We start from the raw sequence: 23,179 nt of genomic DNA, 5'->3' as shown, positions 1-23,179 counted from the left end.
ACCCAGGTCGAGCAGGTTTATTGTCCTGTGTATAGCTGGCACTTTCTGATAATGACAGTGATTTTCACTTTCATATGCTTCTTCCCCTTAGCCAGTGTGCTTTTTCCCAATTTCTCCTCTTGTCCTCTTTCCCAAAGCTTTAGGCAGGTTTTCTTTTGCCATGGAGTGTTATCTTCAATAACCATGCTGCCTTCATGAGTCAGTTTGACTTTGGCTTTTGGCATTTCCTAGGAACTAAAGCACCTATTGCTACATGTGGAGATGAAACAAAGACAGAAGAAAGCTCTAACCGACCTGTATTTTTGCTCGTCATCCCTCCTCCTCTTCCATGCTTCACATATCTTAGTTTCCTTTCAGATTTCACAGTTATATTTGAAGTCTTCCTTGTCTTTTACCTTTTTTTTTACAAACCAGTTCCAGGCAGAAGTTGTTAAGACAAAAGGGGTCAAAATTTACCTTCTCTTTCTTTAGTGCAAAAGCTCCTCTACAGGTAGCCTTCCATTTTCAACTTCTCAAGGCTTTTTCCTTTTGGAATACAGTTACATAAGATTGATAAATAAACCCCCAAAACTGAAGTACAGTACAGACCTCACAGACTTATTGTTCATCTCCACAGTTCACAAGTCAACTTCTGATCATTCTATCCAGAAATTACTTTGGTCCCTAAATGTACCAGAAATGTTTTACTATCTACCAGAACAATACTTAAAATACCACATCATGTAATTTCTTCAAAGACTTCATGCTGATATATTATCTGCCATCCACCAATCACACCTAGGTTTTACCATTTAAATTGCATTTTTCCCCTCATGCCCAAAAACATGAGCACAAACCAGATGACCTTATTTTTAGTTCATCATAAACATACAAAGTAATTTCACATTAACCGTTTCTTTTTAATAACGTAATATTTCTATTTAATCCTTGCCTGCCACTTTGCCATATTTCCAGTAAAGATGTAAAAATCTATCTGCATAGCAATAATAATTGGCTTCTATTTTGCTGCTAAGTTTCTTGCACAACAGTCAACAAAACATTTGAGTTACTTCTTGCTGACTTAATCCAATTTTCTAGCTGGGTTACAGATGTTAACAAACTACCACTCCAATCCACTTATTATTGTACTGCTCCATGCTCTAGTCCCCAGTTTGTGTCTTCACCTTTCACTAAATAAAGCAATTTTATATTCTACAGAGACAGAAATATGCTTATCTAACCACATTTTGCATTTAAAAATTAACTGATTTACTGGTTGAACTCAGGAGCTACAGATAATGTTGATCACTTCTCATCACCAAGCCCTTCTGTACTTTATCATCATCTCACAACTCATTTTTATTCATACATTGAAAGAAAGAATAAACCACTTTACTATTTTTAAAATCTAAGCACTGAACTGAAGTTAAATGACTACAATAAAATAATAATAATAATAATTTAAAAATCTTTGATTCTACAGTAACCCCCTATCAAAAGCTTCTTTAGCTTACTCTAGATTAAAATGCTGAACTAGTAAGGTAGCCAGTTCTGTCTATTCCCCTTAGCTTTCAGCAGTTCTTTGTATGATTTTAACCAAAGTGGGAAATTCATTAGGAAAGTGCCACATTTTTAATTTCAATTGGGTCTACTTTTCAAGAGAAATGTATGAATTTAGTGAAATGCAAAACCTGTGGTTTTACCTTTCTAATCAGGTTTGTTGTTTTAAATTTGTGATAGTAATACAAAAGGTAGTTGGTAAATATTTATTAACTGCTGAAAAGTAGGTAGATGGCACTGTATATTTCTATATCAGATACACACACAAGAGTCTGACAAGCAGACTTCAACAACTGTCTTATCTGCCAACACAGCAACTGGAAGAGACCTGTCTCATCACACTTGCTGCCTGCAGTCCTAGTTAACTACATCCTAAACACCCTTTCACTGAATCATCAAAGTCCAAAGTTGGGCTCCCTACACTCAGGCACATAATTTGGGATTGAAATGTCTGGGATTTCATAGCATCGTCAGTATAGTTTTCAAGGATGGGAGACATTTAGAAAGCATATCTGTGTACTGCTCCACTCATTATTACACAAATACATTCAATTAATGCATTTTTGAGGGTGCAATTTCAAAGTCTGGCTCTTCAGTCATGTTTAAATTCAGATTTTTTGTCCAACTATAATGATTTTACTTTATTCATACCTCAGACAAAACTCTCAGCAAGAGGGCTCTGGAGCCATTATTTTAAACTAGTGAATCATTGGAAGTAATGAGGGAAAAAAAAGGAGAGTGGGATGGCCGATAGTGAAAAGACACAGTTGATCTATTAAGAGATAACAGAATTGGACCTTATAGTACCTTTTGTGCTACTTCTTTAAAAGTGAATTTAACTAAAGGAGAGGCAGTGTAAAACACCAGTTATATGATATGGGGACTGCTCATCTTTACAAATTTTCCCAGAATTTATCAAACCATATCAGATTTACCCTAACACTTCAAAACATCTTGAGTTTGCCACTAAAAGTACATCACATAAGTGATAAATAGTGCTCCCTAAGGGACCTTAAACTTTTCATACTATTTCATTCCCAAATCTAACCAGTCCACCACACTTTCCTCCTGCCAAAGGGAGTTCCAAGTTATCCCAAAGCATTTATAAGCTGTCAACCCACACTTATATTTTTCACACTGTATAGAACCAATATCAAGAAGTTGTCAAAAAATGTCAAATGAAATTATTCTCTCTTTCTCATAGCACTTTCATTCTCTACCTATGAATCTGCTCAAATTTCAGGTCTGCAAGGCATTCAGACATAGCACTGATACATCAAAACATTACAGAGGGCTATCCTATATTCTGCACAGAAGGACACAACCACTAGAGAATCACAAGGCTTTCTCTCTTAGCACCATGCAATCTATTTATTTCCCTGTACAAGATCCTGAAAACCTCACCATTTGTCACAAATCTCCCTTAAATAATTTATCCCAAATCAGCTGAAAATTTATCAATTACCTCCTTTTATTAACTCTAAGAGATGAACTTAGATATTACCATGTCTTTTGGCCTTCCCTGTGCATATTTTCAAGACTCATCTTGAAAATCCTGTCACAATCAAGAGAACTGGCATTGACTTGGATGGGAACAGCACTTCACACCAGGACACTGCTGCATGGCATTGCACTTTATTTGGAAGCCCGATGCTAAGGACTACAATCAACAGCTCATCACAAACTGCAGTCAATTGGAACAAAACAATTATTTTTGATGAAAAAGTGTTCGGAAAGACTTTCCAGTGAAGCAAGAAGGTTGTTTTGCGTTTAAGGCACTGAAACTCTGAAGGTTTACAGCCAGAGGGGTGTTCTTCTGCAGAAGGGGAGAAAAGCAGAAAGAAACTGAGTCAGGTCACAATCAGTTATTTGCATTTCAGGGTATGCAAAAATCCACAGAAACTGAATTGGTAAAATGGGAGGGGTAGGCTGCCTCTTTTGGCTGGACTCTTACAACTGTTCCTGGAGCATGGCAATGGCTCCTTTGGCAGTCCTGCAAACCACAGCCAGGGCAGTCCAATGAGCGTGGCACAAGGACTGAAGCATATAGAAATTCAGTAAGTAAAGGAAAGGCATGTGCTTGAATCCATAACTGCCTGGGGAGGAATTGGCTTGTCCAAACACTCAACACATTACAAAAAGTATTCGAAAGCTTCTGTCCAAGCCTGTCCAAGATCAAGTCAAATATTTTTAAGCTGGAATATGTGTCAATTGATTCTACTGTTGTTGAGAAAAATGCAACAACATTTTCCCCTGCAACATCTAGCCCCTCAGCCCACACCACACTTGCTCAAGGTCTGGTGGGATCAGAGCTCTTTTGGAATCTCAATGATGCTTGTAAGGAAAAACACCTAAAGGAGCATCAGGCCTCCTCAACCTTCTCTTGTTTGATCTTATGAGAGAGAGAATATAATTGAAATTGAGGCGTGGTAGTCACAGTTTCCTCCTCCCATATGGCCCACTTCTAGTCTGGGATGAGCTCAAGATAACAGGAATAAAACCATATTGAGGAAAAGATTTTGCTGAATCATTCCAGAGACCTTCCCCACATTTAGTTGTGAAAGCTGTTGGTGCCAGATCAGAAATGCAGGCATGTTAGCTATTCATGAGTACATTTGCTTGTTCCAAAAAATCTGCAAAAAACACATGATATAGAACATGCTCTGAGGCTTGAGTGTGCTCTAGTACTGTAACTGTTAATATTTCCACCAGGAAACATATCCTAAAGTCTCAAAAACCGTTAAATGGTTAACTGAGTTCTGGAAATGTTAACCAGCAGCTTCTGGTGAGTTGACAATTCCTTACTTGAAGGGTTATAATCAATTAACTGCAAAGTAAATGCTTACTGAATTATTTGTTTCGATCGGGTTAACGATTATTTAGACAAATTATACATTACAGAGGGATCTGCTGCAGAATTTGGATTAAATAGTCTTAACACATGTAAATTTACTGTAAATACATTCAAATGTTCATTCTTTGCCACATTTTTAGCTCCTTGTAGGATTTTTTATTATTCACAGGTGACTCTCCCATCAAAGCTTAGTCAAGGATGGAATAAATCTATTTAAAGTCCTATTTTAACTTCAAACAAAAAGATTTAAAAAACAAAACAAAACAAAGAAAACAAACAAAACCAGAACCAACCACTCCGCATTCCTTCCTAATAAACTGAAAATCTTACTTATGTGTCCATGTGTGTATGCTTATTTTATCCCAGTCAGTTCTTCACAACAGCAAAAAAGTGACAGCAGATTTAATTTGCTGATGTGTCTGGGAAATTTTTCTATTTCTATTTTCAGTTTTCTTTCCTGCTTTCTGCTCCTACCTTTATTTTTCTACCTTGAAGTTACCTTCTCCTAACTTTTTAAGGAATCTCTGCTTTTTACCCCAGTTTTCATTCCTCATTTTCCTCTCCCCAACATTTCATTTTTCTCTCTTATGTAATTACACAGGGGACTGTTACCATTTCTAATCATAGCTCCACATCTATTTTACTTACAGAACTTTGTATCAAAGACCATCATAGCTTCTTCAACTGAAGTGAATCCAACAGCGCACCAGAATGCAAAATAACTCAGTCTTAAACTGGTCTGATTTCAGCTGATTTTCCTGCACATCAGCTTATCACACCCTCATCCAAGTTCTGTTTGTTGGACTGCTGAGCACTCAAGGAAAACAGAAGAATTGAAACAGAAAAACTGATCTTCAAATGAGCTTGCTTATGACAGAGAAAACAGCAAGGGTCCAAAAGTATATTGCGGTCAGAAAAATAAAAGGAGAAAGTACCAAACAAGTACAAGAAATACTCCAATTTGCAGAAATTTCCCTGTCCAGCTGTAATTAAAGCTGCCAGAAATGGAGTTCTTTCATTCCCCTCCACCCTCTGTAATGGAATTTCTCTGCCACTAATATCTTCTTTCAAAAATTACATCTTAATTAAGTTTCTTCCTGGTACATCTGAATGTAACTTCTACCATCTTGCATTGAGTGCAGCTATAAAAACAGACCTTTTATTTTGCATGTTTTTGACCAACTCAAAATTCAATTAGTAAAAATAACTATCTGTGTTCCAGAAGCTGCACTTGAATTTTCCTCTTGGACTCTACCTCTGTCTTGGTTTATAAATAATTTCACACTTCCATGGCTTGGTGAACTAACATATGCAAGAGCATATTTGGTAGCTTTAGCTCATTCTTTGTCTCACTGAAAAGTTGCAAAGCATTTAACTTCTCTACTTGGAGAATACACATAATCTTCTCTCTTTTCCAGTTGGTGGCTGGTAGAGCACTCATCTATCTGTGTGAACACAAACAGAACAAATCCAACTTTATTCCATCTGGACTGTCATCTTTGAGGTTTTGTAACTGTGTTTCTCTATGTGAAATACAAGCACCACAAAGGCAACTATATGGATAGTTAAGACATGCCATCCCTGGGTCATGTGTCCCAATTTATTGTGCCTTTTGAAGTTCATAGTTGAATCAAAGATGAAGAAGCAAAGGCTATGGTGGCCTTGGTGAATCTGCCTCTGGAGTGTGGAGGTGAGGGAGAATGATCCTGAGAAGCCAACAAACTCCTTTTAAAGCAGGGGAACTCACTCCCCAGCATGCTCAGTACAGGTCCCTCAAAGCATGTCAGAAGTATTCCTCTTCCTCCAGCCTACCTACAAACCTTCCTACTTCAAAATGAGCAACAGATTGTATCTTTTCACTTTACTCTGCTTCTGAAATGAGTGCTGACTGCTCTTAGACAAGACACACAATAGAATCATTTGCACAGGCTGACAAGCTGCTTCATAAAATACTTAAAAATTGTAACATCAGGATTTTAGGGATCTCTTTTCTTGGTTAATGATAATGTTTGAGTATCTGTTTCTGGCCAGACTTATGCTTTGGCTGGCTTGTACACTGCCACGCAACAGAATCAATCTTATAAACAGGACATTTGGGCTGAACTTGAGTTTGCAGCAACATTTTATGAGCCATGAGGTTGTAGGTTCTGTAGCTTTGCTGGAGTCTGTTCTAATTAGGAGTCCATAGGCAAGGGCACTGAGCCCTGTGCTCTGGGAAAAATTTCCTCTTAAATTCTCTGGAAAAAAAAAGATGGATGTATAAATTTACATCTAAAATGACCCTATAATCTGAGTCTTCAGCCTCTTGTTGTCTCATATCAAAGTTGTCTCTTCTGTGTGAAGAGGCTTAATCACAAAATAACTGTTCAATTTCCTCCTCCAGATTAAGCTGTCATTGTTTAAAATACCTTTTTTGTTCCTTGCTGTGGAAATGAAGCTAATTCAATGCATGTCTATTTTTTAAACTTTTTTGTTATTTTCTCCATCATAGGCTGACAGATCAGAGTAATAACTTCTTTCAGAGATTAAAACCAGATTAAATTTTTTAAAACTCTTGAAAGTAACTCAAATGTCTAATGCAATATAGATTCCACCCTTTCCCTTCCTCGGGCCATAACCAATGGAAGGGAGAAATAAATCTTATACTGCAACATAATATTAAACTGAAATTGGATGCAAGACTAAAATACCACCACCATCATTTTTGTTATATGGTGCACTGTTTTCTTGCATATTCTACTGTCAAGCAGTTGAGCTTCAGCTGAAGAAGAAAGTGAGCAACTCGTAACATGAAAATTGTCATTTTAAACCTAAGAAAAAGAAAGACAAACCAACTCTAATAAAAGTTTGATCTCTTAATTTCCAAATACTGTCTCCAAAAGCTAAATTTAAAACTGTAAAATACTGCAAAGGAAAATAGAAAAAAATAATACTTTTTTAAGGAATGAGATTTTGGCCAAAATAAATTCTCAAACCTCCTGGGTAAATTAGGGACTGACTCAGACTCTAATAAACATATATAGTAGCTCTCAATGACCTCAAAACTCTCAGAATCTCAGTAATATTACACTGATCTTACTACAGAAGTAAGACTTGGCTGTTTCTTCAGGTTCAAATGGAGTGATATACAACTCAAACAGAAAGAACATACATTATTTAGAAACATGCACACCTGCATAACTGAATTTGTTTTGACTTCCCCACCCTCTCCTCCCAAGTCTCATCTGCATTTAAACAGATACAATATTCTGTAAGCTGCTACCTTAGTGAAACTGTAAACAGTGACCTAGAACTGGACAGAGATTTTTTGGGGATTGTTTTTTAAAGGTATGAAGAACAGGACAGTGCAAGCTCAGAGTCCTGAAAACCTTTGTTTTAAGAAGGTTTCTTTTCAACAGGATATGCCAGACAATTTTCATACATTAACTCAGAAGGACATAAAACATCTATACAGGCTGTACATTTGGTGGCACATGCCATATTTCACTGCCTAGGTGTGCACACACCCCTACATACCTATGGGAATGCCAGTCACTAGGCACAATCATTCCAACAGAAGCGGAACGTCACTGAAACGGTGGTTGATGTATATTTATCCGCTCTATCACAATAGAAGAATTCAGGAGTCTCAACTGTTACTATCAAAAAGCAAAGCTCAAAGCCAATAAACCATCCAAAAAGACAAAACCAGATTTTTCTTAACTGTAAACAAACTAGGGAACACATTGCCAAGGGTGTTTTTGTTTGTTTGTTTGTGGATACTTGCATTCTCATCAATGTAGTGCAAATAAAGGGGAGTAGACTAATTTTGGGGAAAATTAAATCACTCTATGAAGCTAATACACAAAGTCACCACCTCTGATGTAGGAAATCTATAAGCAATACATTAGAGGGTGATGAAAATGTGTATCAAAGAAGCCCCACTCTGCATACTTTTGATTTCAACAGTATTCTGTTCTGGCCCAGCTGAATGAATCTTTGATGTGACCTGGTATGACTGTCTGTCTTGTTCACCTTCACAGAAGTGCCACCAAGCACAGAATCTCTTACAAATTTATGACATATCTGGAACACTGAGATAGTGTTACCTTCATTTAGCATGAATAAGAAATCCACATAACCAGAGTCACGCAGACAAGTCACTTGGAAACACAATCCTGACAAGACCTCTGACATACTATTCAAGAATGGAACCATTTGTGAATGTTCCTGTTGAATAATTACATGACTAAGGCATACAGAAAGCTTCCAGTCTAAAATCCTAAACTGCATATACAGTCACATATAGCTTGAACTATTAATAGCAAGACCATACCAGGCTTATAAATTGTTTTGACTTGATGATCCTCTATCTATTTTAAGACACAAAGGCTCTTTAAATATATTTACATCAGTAGAATAAAAATACAACTTGGATCCAAATCCCAGCGGCACTAGTTACCCTCAACACATCAGAAGCAAAGCTGAGGTAGTCATAGCACTTTTGATACTTGTCAAAGATGTCATCAGCAGAATGTATTAAACAAGGGATTCCTTGGAAGCTTAAGTACTGAATGTCAAGCAGGAGTAGCCAGTTCAACAGCAAGATGAAACTGTTTCAGATCCACTTCCACAAATGTTAGAGTTTCTTCTGAAACTCTAAAACATTTCACAAAGGAATCAGGCCATAAAATGAACCATGTTTTCCTTAGAAAACTGTTCAGTCTAATGAGAATGCTGTAAATGAGTCAAGCATTTTAATATCTAAAGTCTCATCCTGTATTAAAAATTAGAACTAGAAAAATGTAACATTCAGGAATAAAAGATAAATGAAAATAGTACAAAAGTTAATGGTTTTCTTTGTTTTAAATTATAGTAATATGACTGAGGTAAGTCAATTAAGACTCTGATTTCATAAAATTATTAAAAAGTTTGGCCTTGGAAAGCAAGCAGGGAACATGGTGTAAAACATGCGGTTTATCCAGAAAGTGCAGAAGTTAGAGAGACACAAAAGCACTACATCAGTGTTACCAATACATTTTGTAAATCTAATTATAGGTGCATCATCATAGGACAAAAATACAATACCCACACCCTACCTATTAAACCCTTTTACAGCCCTGATAACCATTAGCCCTGTAAATGAAAATAGGAAAGTGCTACAGCTGCAGAACTGCCTGCAAAAATAAGCAGCTCTACAGACTTAAAATGAAAAATGAATGGGAAAATAAGTGGATTTGTAAATAAGTGCACAGCATTTAATTATAGATCTGAAGCACAGCCTACTACATATACCTACTACATGTGCCTTTCAAGGTACATGAAGTTTGCCAGGAAAGCCAAACCAAATTTTTTAATAAATAGCATAGCCTGGATTTCAAAGACCATTGGATTCAGCCTTCTGCTTCTAGGCGTAAGTACAAATTTAGTGTAATTTCAGATAATGTCTTTGGACATGACTTCAGAAACAGAACCTTGTTTGAGGCATAACAATACAAATGGCTGTTTTAATTTCAAAGTAATGTTTAAAAGGTTTCAATAATATAAACATTCCGCTAAAGTAAGAAAAGGATGAAACTGCAATGGCAGAAGTATCACCACAAATCCTCCCTGCTTTGTGCAGGGTCATTTCCAATGCACTTCAGACTACGCAGAGAAAGAATGCCAGTGCATCTATTATGAGATCGCATGAACATGCATACTTATCATGAAAGTACTTCTTCTCAATTTCTATTTTAATAATGACAGAAGATACACAGAATAAAGAGTACTAAATTGCTGTTCTTTATCCTTCATTTATAGTGCAATATGATTTTAAAAGGCATTTTAAACATGACATTTCATTTTCAGTTGTGATACAGTTTTTTCCAATTTTAACATTATTTAACTCTACAAAATGGGGGAAATCATCTCTAATATTTTAACAAATTTTTCTAGGAGACTACAAGTACATCCTCGATAAGCCAATGACGCAAAACCAAGATCACAGAAGATAAAAAGTAAAGCTGGATAACCTCTGACACATGCTTACTTATTATCTCCCAAAAGGAATGCCTAACTCCTCACTTAGACATCACACTGAGAAGTCTGTTACACAGTTATGTCCCAAAATATAACTTTCGCCTTTAGATCTCTTCACTATGGCATACTACACCTAACAGATAAAATGGAATTATCTGCTTCATGCCTATGAACTTTCTTTAAATAAGGTTCCCCAATACAATAGTGATTGTCTTCCTACAGGGAAAATGGAAGCATTTGCCTTGCAATCTCTGCTCACATAAAAACACCACAACAACTGTCTTAAATATATCACATTCAGTAAAATCCCTTGGCTTTGGGAATCTGTATGTCATGTCTTCTGGTAGTGACAAAAATCTTATTGCTTTCTTCACTTAAATGAGCTAGAAAACTTTCCAAGCAACATCCTTGCATGAAGTTGGTGTAATGAAGAGTCAGGCTTTACTGCATTGTGATGATTACATAACTGCTATACATGATGCTTCACACAACCATTAGTTTCATGCACTGAGTTTAATACACCCCACTACTTACCCAGCACTACACTGGACTGTCTTTGATACAAACACTTGCATATGGTTATGTTTTATTTAATAATTAACATCCATAAGCTTTACTATTGTCCGGGTTTGAAAGACAGGTGTTTGCTAAGGAAAGCAGAAGCCTCCCTTTGGACTGAAAAATGTGATCCTTCCTTCCTACAAATTATTATGATTTTGAAATTAAGGGAGCGCTCAGGCAAAGATATGGGGGTAGGAATAACAGTTCTTTACTAGTATATCTAACACGACAAACAAGAACAACAACAGCTATGAAATTAGCCACAAACAGAACAGTAACTCAGTCCCAGTCCCTTTCTGGCTGCAGGCACCTTTTCTCTGAGCTGCAGTTCCTGGTGCTGGGGGCAGGCGGGTCCCGCAGAGCTGCAGGAGGGCTGGGGGTGGTGGCAGCGCTGTCCCAGGGAGAGAGAGAGATGGAGAGAGAGCCGTCCGCTCACGGTGTGGGTCCTGGTGCTCAGCAGAGTGCTGGATGGTGGCAGGTTACAGCGAGAAGGCAGCAGTGCAGGGTCCGACAGCAGTGAGGATGGCTCCCGACGCTGGGATGGCTGGGATGGGACAGAGGCAGCGATCGTCCTTCTCATCCAAACTCTGTGGGAGAAATGGGCCGAGCCAGAGCCTTCCGTTTCCTCTTTTGGCTGTTTGGATATCGTGGGGTTTCCCTCTTCTCTCCCCTCCCCCTTGTCACCAGGGCCCAGTCAACAGGTATCTTAGCATGACAATGGGGAAAATTCCACAGAGGGAAAAGGGAAAGAACCAACCCCCAACATACATCTGTGCAAGGACTGAGGTGGTAGGCTGTAGAGGTAGAAGTAATTAATCAGTAATTAAATTTGAAGCTGCAATGAGCAGCATCATCTAGCCTACAGAATCCTTGCCTGGGATCTCCATACAAGACTGAGGAAAATGCAGATAGACTTTAGAATTTTAAGTTTGGGTTTCTATGGTAGGAAAAATAATTTTTAAATTAAATTAACTTCCTGCATTTTTAAATTAACTTCTTGTAGTCAGAAAAATAGAATGGTAAATATGGGTGAGTGTCTAAGGAGATCTTGAGCAATAAAACATAACAAAACACAGAAATTGGAGAGAGGTGTTTAATTCTTCTCTTGTAAAGCATCTTGCTCATTAAAACACCCTCTGTTGTCCAGATAGTTTCCAAAGTCATTGTCTTTTGGAAATGCTGTATGTGTGTTCGTGACCCAAAATATTTTAGGGCTGTTTAAAACATGCTGTGGAAGAACTTCAGGTGAGTTGATTAGTGTAACACCATTGGCTTTAGGAAAGCATCATGTTGCCAGTTTGGGTTGCTTCCCATACCATCCTTCCTTACCCATGTGCAGATTACACCAAGAGACAAGGTAAGCCACTATCATTAGGTAATACTGCAATATTGTTTCAAGTATTCTCTTTTATCAGTTGTTCTTATCATTTTATAAAAGCTACCTATATTGACAGAAATCAATGCACTGTGACATTTTTTTACCTATCTGAAGATATTGTGCCACTGCTTAAGAGTTACTTTTTCATAGTTGTTGGGGGTTGGTTCTTTCCCTTTTCCCTCTGTGGAATTTTCCCCATTGTCATGCTAAGATACCTGTTGACTGGGCCCTGGTGACAGGGGGGAGGGGAGAGAAGAGGGAAACCCCACGATATCCAAACAGCCAAAAGAGGAAACGGAAGGCTCTGGCTCGGCCCATTTCTCCCACAGAGTTTGGATGAGAAGAACGATCGTCGCCTCTGTCCCATCCCTGCCATCCCAGCTCCAGGAGCCATCCTCACTGCTGTCGGACCCTGCACTGCTGCCTTCTCGCTGTAACCTGCCACCATCCAGCACTCTGCTGAGCACCAGGACCCACACTGTGAGCGGAGGGCTCTCTCTCCATCTCTCTCTCTCCCTGGGACAGCGCTGCCATCACCCCCAGCCCTCCTGCGGCTCTGTGGGACCTGCCCACCCCCAGCACCGGGAACTGCAGCTCAGGGAAAAGGTGCCTGCAGCCAAAAAACACTGGGACTGAGTTACTGTTCTGTTTGTGGCTAATTTCATAGCTGTTGTTGTTCTTGTTTGTCGTGTTAGATATACTAGTAAAGAACTGTTATTCCTACCCCCATATCTTTGCCTGAGCGCTCCCTTAATTTCAAAATCATAATAATTTGTAGGAAGGAAGGATCACATTTTTCAGTTCAAAGGGAGGCTTCTACTTTCCTTAGCAAACACCTGTCTTTCAAACCAGGACAATGTATTACCCCTGTATGAAGCAGAAGGATTCACTATATATTGATAGAGAAGATGTGAACTGGGCATCAGCAGTAATATGCAACTAAGCTGACAAAAAGAATGCTACAGCCAGAAAAGTAGTCCCTGTGAAAAAGGGTAATACCTACTGTATTCTTCCACCTCCTACCTCTTCCATCTCCCCTCTGTCTGTTGAATGATTCTTAACTTGCATTCTTTGGTTGGACTTACCTACCTACCAGCATGCTGTTCATATAACCATTAATTGCAGAATCATAGAATGGTTCAGGTTGGAAGAGACCTTAAAGAACATCAAATTCCAACCCCCCTGCCCTGGGCAGGGACACCTTCTACTAGACCAGGTTGCTCAGAGTCCCACCCAACCTGGCCTTGAATGCTGCCAGGGGTGGCACAACCACAGCCTCTCTGGGCAGCTTGTTCCAGTGTCTCACCACCCTCACATTAAAGAAATTTTTCCTAATACCTCATCTAAACCTACCATCAATTTGAAGCCGTTCCTACTAGTCCTGTCACTATATACTTTTGTAAAAAGTCTCCATCTTTCGTTCTGCAGGTGTAGAAGGAAAGATTACAGATGACCTTGTCCCTGGTAAGTCACAGTTGTACTAATTACCATTTGTACTGGCCCTTAATGGGTCACAACTGAGACTTATAAAGATAAGTGCGATAAAAGGAGTGGGTTGGCTGGTCAAGGGAGCTTGGAGGCAGAGGGCCTAGAGGAGCCTGAGGAAGGAGCTGAAGGAATGAATTAAAAAAAGACTGGAGGAGTAACTGAATAGGAGGGAGACTTGCTGCAGTGAGGAATTTGCTGTGAAGTCAGTCTGGGAAGACTGACTGTAGTTAGACCCTGCAGTGTGCCTGTGAAGTCAGAGTTGAGCTAGGTGAAAGCTTGTGGTCAGAGGCAGCAAATAAAATACTTGCAGTCATATTCCAGCAAGAAATAACCTGCCTTCAGAGTCTGCAAGGGAAACCTATGGTGGGAGTTTGCTGCAGTCAAAATCTGTAATTAGTTAAGAGTCAGGATCGCTAATCTGTAAAAAGAATAAACTGGGACCCTTTTCATGCTGTTAAATGAGAGTCTGTGTCTTGGATAATTTCTACCCCTAATGAGAGCTCTGCTACAAAGCTTTTATGCTCCCTTCAGGTACTGAAAGGCTGCAATTTGGTCAGTCCAAAGCATTTCCAGGCTGAACCATTCCAATTCTCTCAGCCTTTCCTCATCTCCTGATCCCTTCACCCCACTGAGTATCTTGGTGTCCTCCTCTGGACTTGTTCCAACAGGTCCATGTCCTTCCTGTGCTGCAGACCCCAGAGCTGATGCAGCACTGCAGGTGGGGGTCTTACTGGAGAGATAGAATCCCCTCCCTTGCCCTGCTGCCCATGCTGCTTTGGATGCAGCCCAAGACACATTTGTCTCTCTGGGCTGTGAGTGCACATGGCTGGGTCATGTCCAGCCCCTCACCCATCTGCACCTCCAGGTCCTTCTCCCCAAAGCTGTTCTTGATCTGTTCATTCCCCAGCCTGTGCTGATACTGGGCTTGCCCATGTCCATGCCTAACAGAGTAGTGCATTTTGCAGTTTCCCCTTTTACAAACTCACAGAAGAAGCTGAGGTGGAAGGGACCCCCAAGGATCAGTGAGTCCAACTCTCAGCCCTGCACAGCATCACCCTCAAGAGTCATGCCATATGCCCAAGAGCGTTATCCAAATACTCTTTGAATTAATTTATTCACAGATCATGAATTTTCAGTCTGTAGTGAATAGTATTAATCCAAAGCTTTTTATTTTAGTTTCACTTCCCAAGCTGTAATTTAGATTCCTGAGCATTTTTCTTGAGTAGTTCTCCTAGAGATGAACAGCACATTTCAAAATTCTAAAAAAGGGGTAGAATATGGAAATAAAACCCTACTCTATACACTCTTCCAGCCCTCCCCTCACAGTATGAAACCTTTTATTCTAATAATTTGATCCCATGTCCACTAGGGAAGAGTTTAGGCAAATTTTATTCTTATACATGAATTAGCAGCAGACTAAATCAACTACCTCAGAAGGATCAAACACTTAATCCTCTTGCAAGTGCAGCCTGCTGCAAAGGTATGCTGGCCTGTTAAGGCAAACTCTGAATTTGCAGAAGCCTGCTGTCCAAGATGCCAGGGTAGAGAACTATGATCATCACAAAAGCCTAAACAAATAGGCAGGTGAAGTGTTAAATACCAAAGAGTCAGGTAAAGGCAGAACTTTGAGCTCTAAAACCTGAGAAAAGTGAGTTTACATTTATGCTGCCCACTGTAAATAAATTAACACAGGCAGAAATTCATCCAATAACTCATTAAGGAGGGCACTCCACCAGTGTAGCAGAAGTAATTGACTGTAATTCAATGCTTCAGTGGGTGAGAAAAGAGAGATTTCTCCATCTGCAGCTTTCCTCTAAAAAGTTAAAGTCATATCCTACAAATAGTATACTGAGAAACTCTATAAAGTATGTGGGCTCCCATCAGGTGGGAATCATGGTAAGTTAACCTTTATTTCTCTGTATCTGACCATGCAAAAGAAGTCACAGATTTTTCAGGAAGTTTTATCCTAGCTTCTAAATGTTGCAACCTCTACCAACACATGATCTATTTCATCACCTGATACCATGAAAACTGCACCTCCTATGTTTATTTTAAGCATTAATGCAGTGCCACAAAGCACAACTTCTGAGTCTCTCAGGTGTTTACAAGTGAAGCTTCAAAAGAAGCAATGGAGACAGAATCACTTCATGACCAATGGGAACACTATTGGCTTGGATCTTACAATGATCAATCACACAAATACTCCAAGGGATTTAATTTACCTTGACCTTGTAGTACTCCTTGACTTCAGGCTGAATAGAATCAAAATCACCACTGATGTAATCAGGCAAGAAGCTGAAAGGAAAGCAATGAACAGTGAAATGAAAAATTAATCCATCTCAATATATTTTCTTAAGAGTACTAAGGAGTACAAGCATTAATCTTCTAAAAGAATATGACTTCCTTAAAACATGTTAAAACAAACTGATGTGAGGTGATACAACATAAAGTAACAAATTAAATGTAAAACTGGTAAATCTATTGTCCCTTTGCTGAGGGATCTGCACATTGCTTAAATGCTTATATATCTCACTGGGTTGGAAAGACTTGCATAGCTGGTCCTAGAAAGACAGCTTTCAAGTATCTTTCAGATGCATCTTTCAGTCAGCAAAGTGTTTGAAATAGCATATCTGAGTGCTGTGCATCAAGCTTCAGAGGATATAATTTGTCAGAAGATGATAATGATGATGCTTCTTGGACAGCTGGTATGCCATAAATGTTTCAAGGACTTGTATTTTAGTTGTTAGTGATGTCATCTCAGTTCTACTCTTCTTGATTATTAAAAAGACTTCCAAAATACGGAAGCCAAATACTCAGTGAGTTTTAACTCACATGAACTTAATTTCAACTCCTAACTATCATCCGTACAGTAATATTGCTGCAAAGCACATGGAAATAATTTTGTGATATTTATCTTAACTTGCCACATGTAGATTTTAAATTGCAGGACACTTAAAAATATTTATTATATAAATTTGTGTCAAATTCCTAATGAAACTTTCCCTGTGCTATAGCAAGAACACTGTAACAAAGTATTTTGAAAAAGCCCACAAATGCCCCCTAAAACACTCAACACAACTTTCCATCTTGAACAATTTCTTGAGTTTTAAGAAGCAGCAGACAGGTGAGAGAGTGTTTCTACTGTTTCAACAGATAAGGCTGCTCTGAGTTTTGAAAGTAAAGCTGTGAGTTTAGTTAACTCCACGGCTACCACACTTTACAAGGAGGATGAAAGCTCATCAATAAATTAGTTTCTAGTTTAAACTGTGTTACAAGGAACTGAGGACAATATAGTGGGACATATTTTTTCCATAATTTCAGAGGGATGCTGCAGGATCTAGAAACTCCTCATATCAGTAAAACTTATAAAAAATCTCATGTTCTGTGTCCATGCAAAGATTTCAAAAGAGATGTGTGGTTACTGGACACCATTTTCTTTGAAAACTGAAAGCTTCTCCAGTAGAAGTTGGTAAGTACAATTGCTGTGAGTTAGGTCATGTGCAACTTCGGCATTTCAAATTCCCTGCTCTCCACTATTACTAAGATTGTTATAAAACGAGATGTTCTAAAAATAATCCCACCAGAAGTGATGGTCCAATACTCACTGCAGTCACAAGAGCAGTCCCTGCTGCCCTGGGTTTTACGGAGGACACAGGAATCAAGTAGGAGAAATGCAAATGCTTCAGTGCTCAGTTTCATATGCCTCCATCATTATGGTTCAAAACTAAACAGAAAATTAGGTTTGCTCCTTCATTGTAAAGACTGACCTTTCCAATGTACAAAAAATACCACATTTTCAAAAGTGAAAATTTAAATAGCTGGTTTTTTACCTTTCCATGAGTATCCTAATGAAATATTTACTGAATACAGCAAGCCTAAAACCTGCAGGTATTCTCTTTCATTTGTTATTTTATAATTATTTCCTCTTAATTGAAACAGAGCCGTTAAAAATAAATTCATTCCAGGCATTTCAGTGGTGGCCCTGAATGGAAGCCCTGGAGGTGTTCCAGAAGATTGGGTAGGAAAAACAGCAGCTAGTTGTCATGGAAAGCCAGCTTGGTATGACACAGACATCCACAGTGATGAAAAAGCTGTTTATCTTACTGAAATGCCGTATACAAATCCAAAAGTGTCTTTTTTTTTTTTTCTCTACAGCAGCTACAAATCGTAGTGCTTTTAAATAATCAACTATTTCTCCTGAATGCCTCAAGAGACATAAGTGGGAGAAGAATTAGACAAAACAGTGTTTCTTCTCAGAATCAAGTACTCATTCACAGCTTTTGTTCTCATCCAAAGTGAAACAATTTCCAATCAAAAATTTAGTCTGAATTTTTCCAAGCAGAAGGAACAGGCATTTCAGTTGTACCTCCTGTGGGCTCTGCTGAGGCTCCTGTCTGGGCTTCCTGAACACGTCTCCTTTGCTATGATGCTCTATATCCATTTTCAATATACCCTCTCTAAGTCACTCACTTGGAGCAACTACAAAACTAGAAGTGACTAAAGGGAATAAGGAATTGTGGCTGGAGACTTCAATATTTCGAGATATCTAGGCCTCCCATTAATGACCACGAAGAGAATTCCTTCTTCTTTTCTCTTTCCCTTTTAGAAACACCAGAAACAAGGAAAGTCCAGAAAGTTATGCCTGGTTAAAAAAAAAAAAAAAGTAAATCTCAACTCCACTGTCTGCCTCACAGACATGAAAAATATGTCTGCTTTATCATCAGAGGGAGGATGGATGCTTTTTGTAGCTCATTGACTATGCAAACCAACAAAAGTAAGGCAACATTCAGTATAGAATCAAAGGCAAAGGTTGCATTTGACACAGTCCTTTTTGAGTTCTGTGGAACAAATTGCCTGATCCAGGTGAGCAGATCTGAGTCAAGGCTCTTTCTAATTCACACAAGTGAACAAAGTTCATTTTGTGAAGAATTCTTCTTGAGCGACTAAGCTCAGAGATTAGCACTAGTATAGAAATAGAGGAAATAGTTGAGACAGAGGTATATGGGAAAAACCCTTCATACAAGAATGATAATAATAATACGTAAGACAAGAATATTTTATAATAACTGGGTTTCACTTGCTTGCTTTCATATAGTTTTGTAGTTACTCCTGAATACAGACTCTGATGCAGGAAAACAGGCTCGGGAGAATCAACATCAAGCTTATTTCTATTTGAATGGGAGAAATTATGCCAGGAGAAAAGTAACAAGGAAGGCCTCTCCATAAAAGTTAAAGCAGCTGCCCTTACTTAAAGTACAGATTAAAACCAGGTATTATATTAGTCTAACCCATGTTTTCCTGTCCTCTGAACTCAAATTGATGAATAATTCTCATTCTGATGCATAACTGTATTGAAGTTGACATCTTTCTGTGACATATCTGACACACATGCTTTAGTGAAGGAGTTTAACTTTTTGCCCATTTGTCTTTAATTCCTAGTGCAATTTAAAATTTTAATTTCTAAACAGTCCAGATGATGCAGTCTACTGCATTTCACAACCACATTTTATCAGTCTCATTAGCTATTATCACTTTGCATATAAGGTCATGACCAGCTCAGCTGACTTGACTCTCTGCTGCTTTATATTGACATTAATCAGGAGTGGGCCAAATCCCTAATCCTAATGGGACTGAAAGTATAAAATTCATGTGAGATCAGCCTAGTCTACCAAGTCTTTTCCAGAGCTGTCAAGAAGCATAACACCAGGCACTGGGCAACAAAAAAATCTTCAGAGGCTTGGACCAAGTAGAGTTTTTCTTACTCTCTTCAATCTCTTTTGGTTTTTCTGGGTGTTGAAGGGTTTCTTTTGTTTGGATTTAGGTGTGTGCTTTTTATTGTTGTTTGGACTTGCCTTTTTTTTTTTCCTCATCTATTTTAGAACCATACTGCATCCATCTAAAATGAGTATGTAGCCAAGAGGGCCACAATTACTTTCAGATAAGGACCCAAAGGCACTTCCATACCAGAGTGCTTATCTTTTATGTATGTAACAAGCAACTTTTTTAAAAAATAAAAACCCCATAGTTTCCACATGAAACCTTTAAAGGTTTAGCTAGATTACGAAGAAAAAACAACACTATTTTTCAGCAGTTTGGAGATGGATCCCAGCTAGATGATTTATACAAATTGGATAAAGGCTGAATGTTGACTGAACAATTTTATGAACTCCCAGGATGCTGGGCTGGAAAGCAGGGAGGGGAAAAAAGAGATTCCAGCAAGTTTGAAGATAGTTTCCAGATATCACAATAAATTTTTAGTCACCAGTACCAGAAAGCAGCAATTGAGTCTTATCACTGACAGATTACAAAATAAATAGGAGCTATTTAAACTCTTAGGTTCTTATCCTAAACAAGCAAAATTGTGCCTTTTGCCTTGAAGTAATGCATCTAATAGACACAGCACCATTATTTTTAAATATTCAACACTGATGAACAGTGTGTTAAATTTAAAACATCAGAATACTTGCTTCTTTATTCACTCACTTTAAGAATTCAGTGTGAAATGTTAAATATGCGTTTTCACACAGTTATGAAAAAGAAAATAAAAAAAAAACACAAAAACCCACACAAAACTATCACACTGTAGCAGTTTATACTAAAAAACCCATGCTGCCTTCTTAAATAAAATGCTTGGGCATAACTGCTCAGCTCTATCATTAATTCAAAGTTGCAGTTTCCTAGTACTATTGACTTTTTTTGTGACGTAGCTCCTTTGGCACATAATTGTGTGCAATTAACCTTTTTTAAATAAATGTTAACATCAGAGACATGAGCATCTAAAGGCAGTATCTGCATAACCTTTGATTCCTTCAGCTACAAAACATAGTCCCATGCAGATAAACCATGTGTCCCCCTATATATCAGCTGTATCATCTGAGGGCACGGAGTGGGTTCCCTATGTTTTTTCTTCACTATTAAAAATAAATTTCAAAATGGGTGTCTTTTACCCTGAAGTAATAGGCACACACAAGCTACATCCCTGTAGAAAAAAAAAAATCAGTGACGATAAAATGCTGCAAACTGAACATGAAGCAAAGTCAGCTCTGACTTTCGTAAGCATGTAGTATTTGGGAATACAGAAGATAAAACTCTCTAGCACTATTTCAGGATAAGCACTAAAATCTCAGTATAACAATAAAACCCTAACAAAAAAAAAATAATACTCTAAACTCTGTGTTTGCTAACTGTTAAGGTGCACTTTCAGCTTGCCCTCCTGACGTCTTGACAGAAAGAGTAAGTGAGGGCTGTTTTCATTAGAAGGGTGTTAAGTGTGCTTCCATCTGTCAAAAGTATACTGTTATCTGCTGTGAAGATCAAAGTGCCTTTTTAACTCTCAGAGATATGCACAGCACAAGCAGGCACCTTTTATATATTGTCTCAGAGCAGCATATTCAGATGCTCCAAGTAGCTGCACAGAGATGAGCTTCTGGGTAAAGGAGAAATGTCAGATAGTGAGATATATTCAGAGTTAATGTCTATTCAATCTATAAATACCTTCATGCATTACCTGCAAGGTTACCACAAGAAAGGGTCATGCCTGCAGCTCAGAAGCCCAACACTAAAATACCAATACAATTAATGAATTCAAACTGGCCATAGAAAAGAATTTTGGTTTGATTGATCTTGAACAGGTGCCACAAATGATTCCATAACTTACTATTATCACGAGACCTTTAAAAACCAGGTAAAGCCCAGTCCTTAGCTTCTCCATCCTCTACTTCCTAATCAAGACTCTCTTGAAGACAGTAAGTCTTGAAGACAGTAAGTCTAGAAGACAGTTATTTTTTCTGACTCTGTGTTGCCCATTACTGCTGTTTTAATTCCCAAAACCTCCCTTATCACTATATAATGTTTGTAGTAGGGTGGCACTGACAATGATGTGCTAGTTTTGTATGAATTTGGTGTGAAAAAACATCAACAAAAACCCCCAACTATTTCCCACGCCTTCTTCAAGGCCTTAACAAAACCCTAATGTTCATTATGCAATTGCTTACACAAAACAATTCCCAAACAGCATTTCACACACTACAGTAAATCCAGATATGATTTAATACAACTTAAAAAAAACCAAACAAAAAACCACAAAAAAAACAACCAAACAAAACCAAAAAAGGCCAGCAATGTAAACCAATTTAACAAAGAAAGCAAATACATGCATACATCAAGCTATACACAGATAACCTAAATTCTTTGCACAGACTGTTAGCATATCTTCATATTAGTCAGGTAGTTATGTGGTTAAAACTACTTGGAACATGAGGCAACCTTGAAAAACAGCCTCCTTTTTCCTTACTTTTTAAAGAACTTAGTGTTAAAGGGCATATAATTATTATTTCATTTGGAAACCCTACAATATAAAGAAAAAATAAAGATATGAAGGCAACAATGCATTAATTTATGCTTGTTTGGTATACAGTGTCACCTTGAAAATAATGAAGTATCCAAAATAAATTGAAGAATATATTACCTTCAGTTGAAACTGCTATGCAAAGCACACATCAGGGGACATCTTCCACAGGGGAGAGACAACCTTCTCCTATTATGATTACAAATCTGAAGAAGCTTATATCCTGCCTCAAAACTTTGTGTGACAAAGAAGAGTGTTAATGATAGCTACAACTATTTGCATTTTTCTTTTTTAATAGTCAATATTTGAAACTTTTCTCTAGTTGCAATTGATACTATATGAAATTAAGTCATGCTCTGAGATTTAAGAACTACTCACTTGTTTGCCACGGTGCTGAACATCCTCCTGTGTTCAGGTAAATATACGTACTTAATGAAAAACTCAGTATGCTCAGAACAAGCAACTCCCAAGGACTGCTGCTGAATACCTGTGGTTTTGTTGTTATTACTCACAGACTGAAGTATTTCTTAAAATAAAAGGATAGCTGACAGCAATACATGATCTTAGAGCAAATTAAAGCTGAAGCTATTCAGCACAATTCAGCATTGCACAGGCTCAAGCACCATGCCTTGCTTTTGGATCCCTGGCAAAAGGAATTTTAAAAATGGAGCTAATCTGTGAGTTTTCATCCTTGCATAGGGCAGCATGGTTCATGGCAGCACATTAACACAGTGGCAGAAGACACTCCAGTCCCTCAGCAGGAGTCATCCACAAGGACATGATTTTGAATGCCAGCAAAACATAAATACTTGCCAGATTCCAGTCTTCTAGACTCAAAGTCAGAAGAAATGGGGGCAATGATAAGCACTGCAGCTTACTCTCACTCACTCTGCACTCACCCTCACTGCAGGTGAGGGTATCTGACTCACTGAGAAGATAGAGGCTGACAAGACCCCCAAAGCAGTTTTCCTTCTTTATGTCAAAGCAACAGATGGCAGAATTTGCTCAAAAT

General features: G+C 38.3%; 1 protein-coding gene across 1 annotated transcript in view; it reads right to left on the bottom strand.

Annotated features, from left to right (window-relative positions):
• Positions 1-23,179, bottom strand: part of TPK1 (thiamin pyrophosphokinase 1) — a 242,577-nt gene that overhangs the window by 139,387 nt on the left and 80,011 nt on the right. Inside the window, exon 4 of the mRNA XM_062506248.1 lies at positions 16,043-16,115. Coding sequence (XP_062362232.1) covers positions 16,043-16,115 — 73 coding nt within the window. The remainder of the gene's footprint in view (positions 1-16,042; positions 16,116-23,179) is intronic.

The sequence above is a fragment of the Cinclus cinclus genome, chromosome 1 (assembly GCF_963662255.1).
Source record: "Cinclus cinclus chromosome 1, bCinCin1.1, whole genome shotgun sequence".
Taxonomy (NCBI): Eukaryota; Metazoa; Chordata; class Aves; order Passeriformes; family Cinclidae; genus Cinclus; species Cinclus cinclus.
This window is presented reverse-complemented; position numbering and strand designations above follow the sequence as displayed.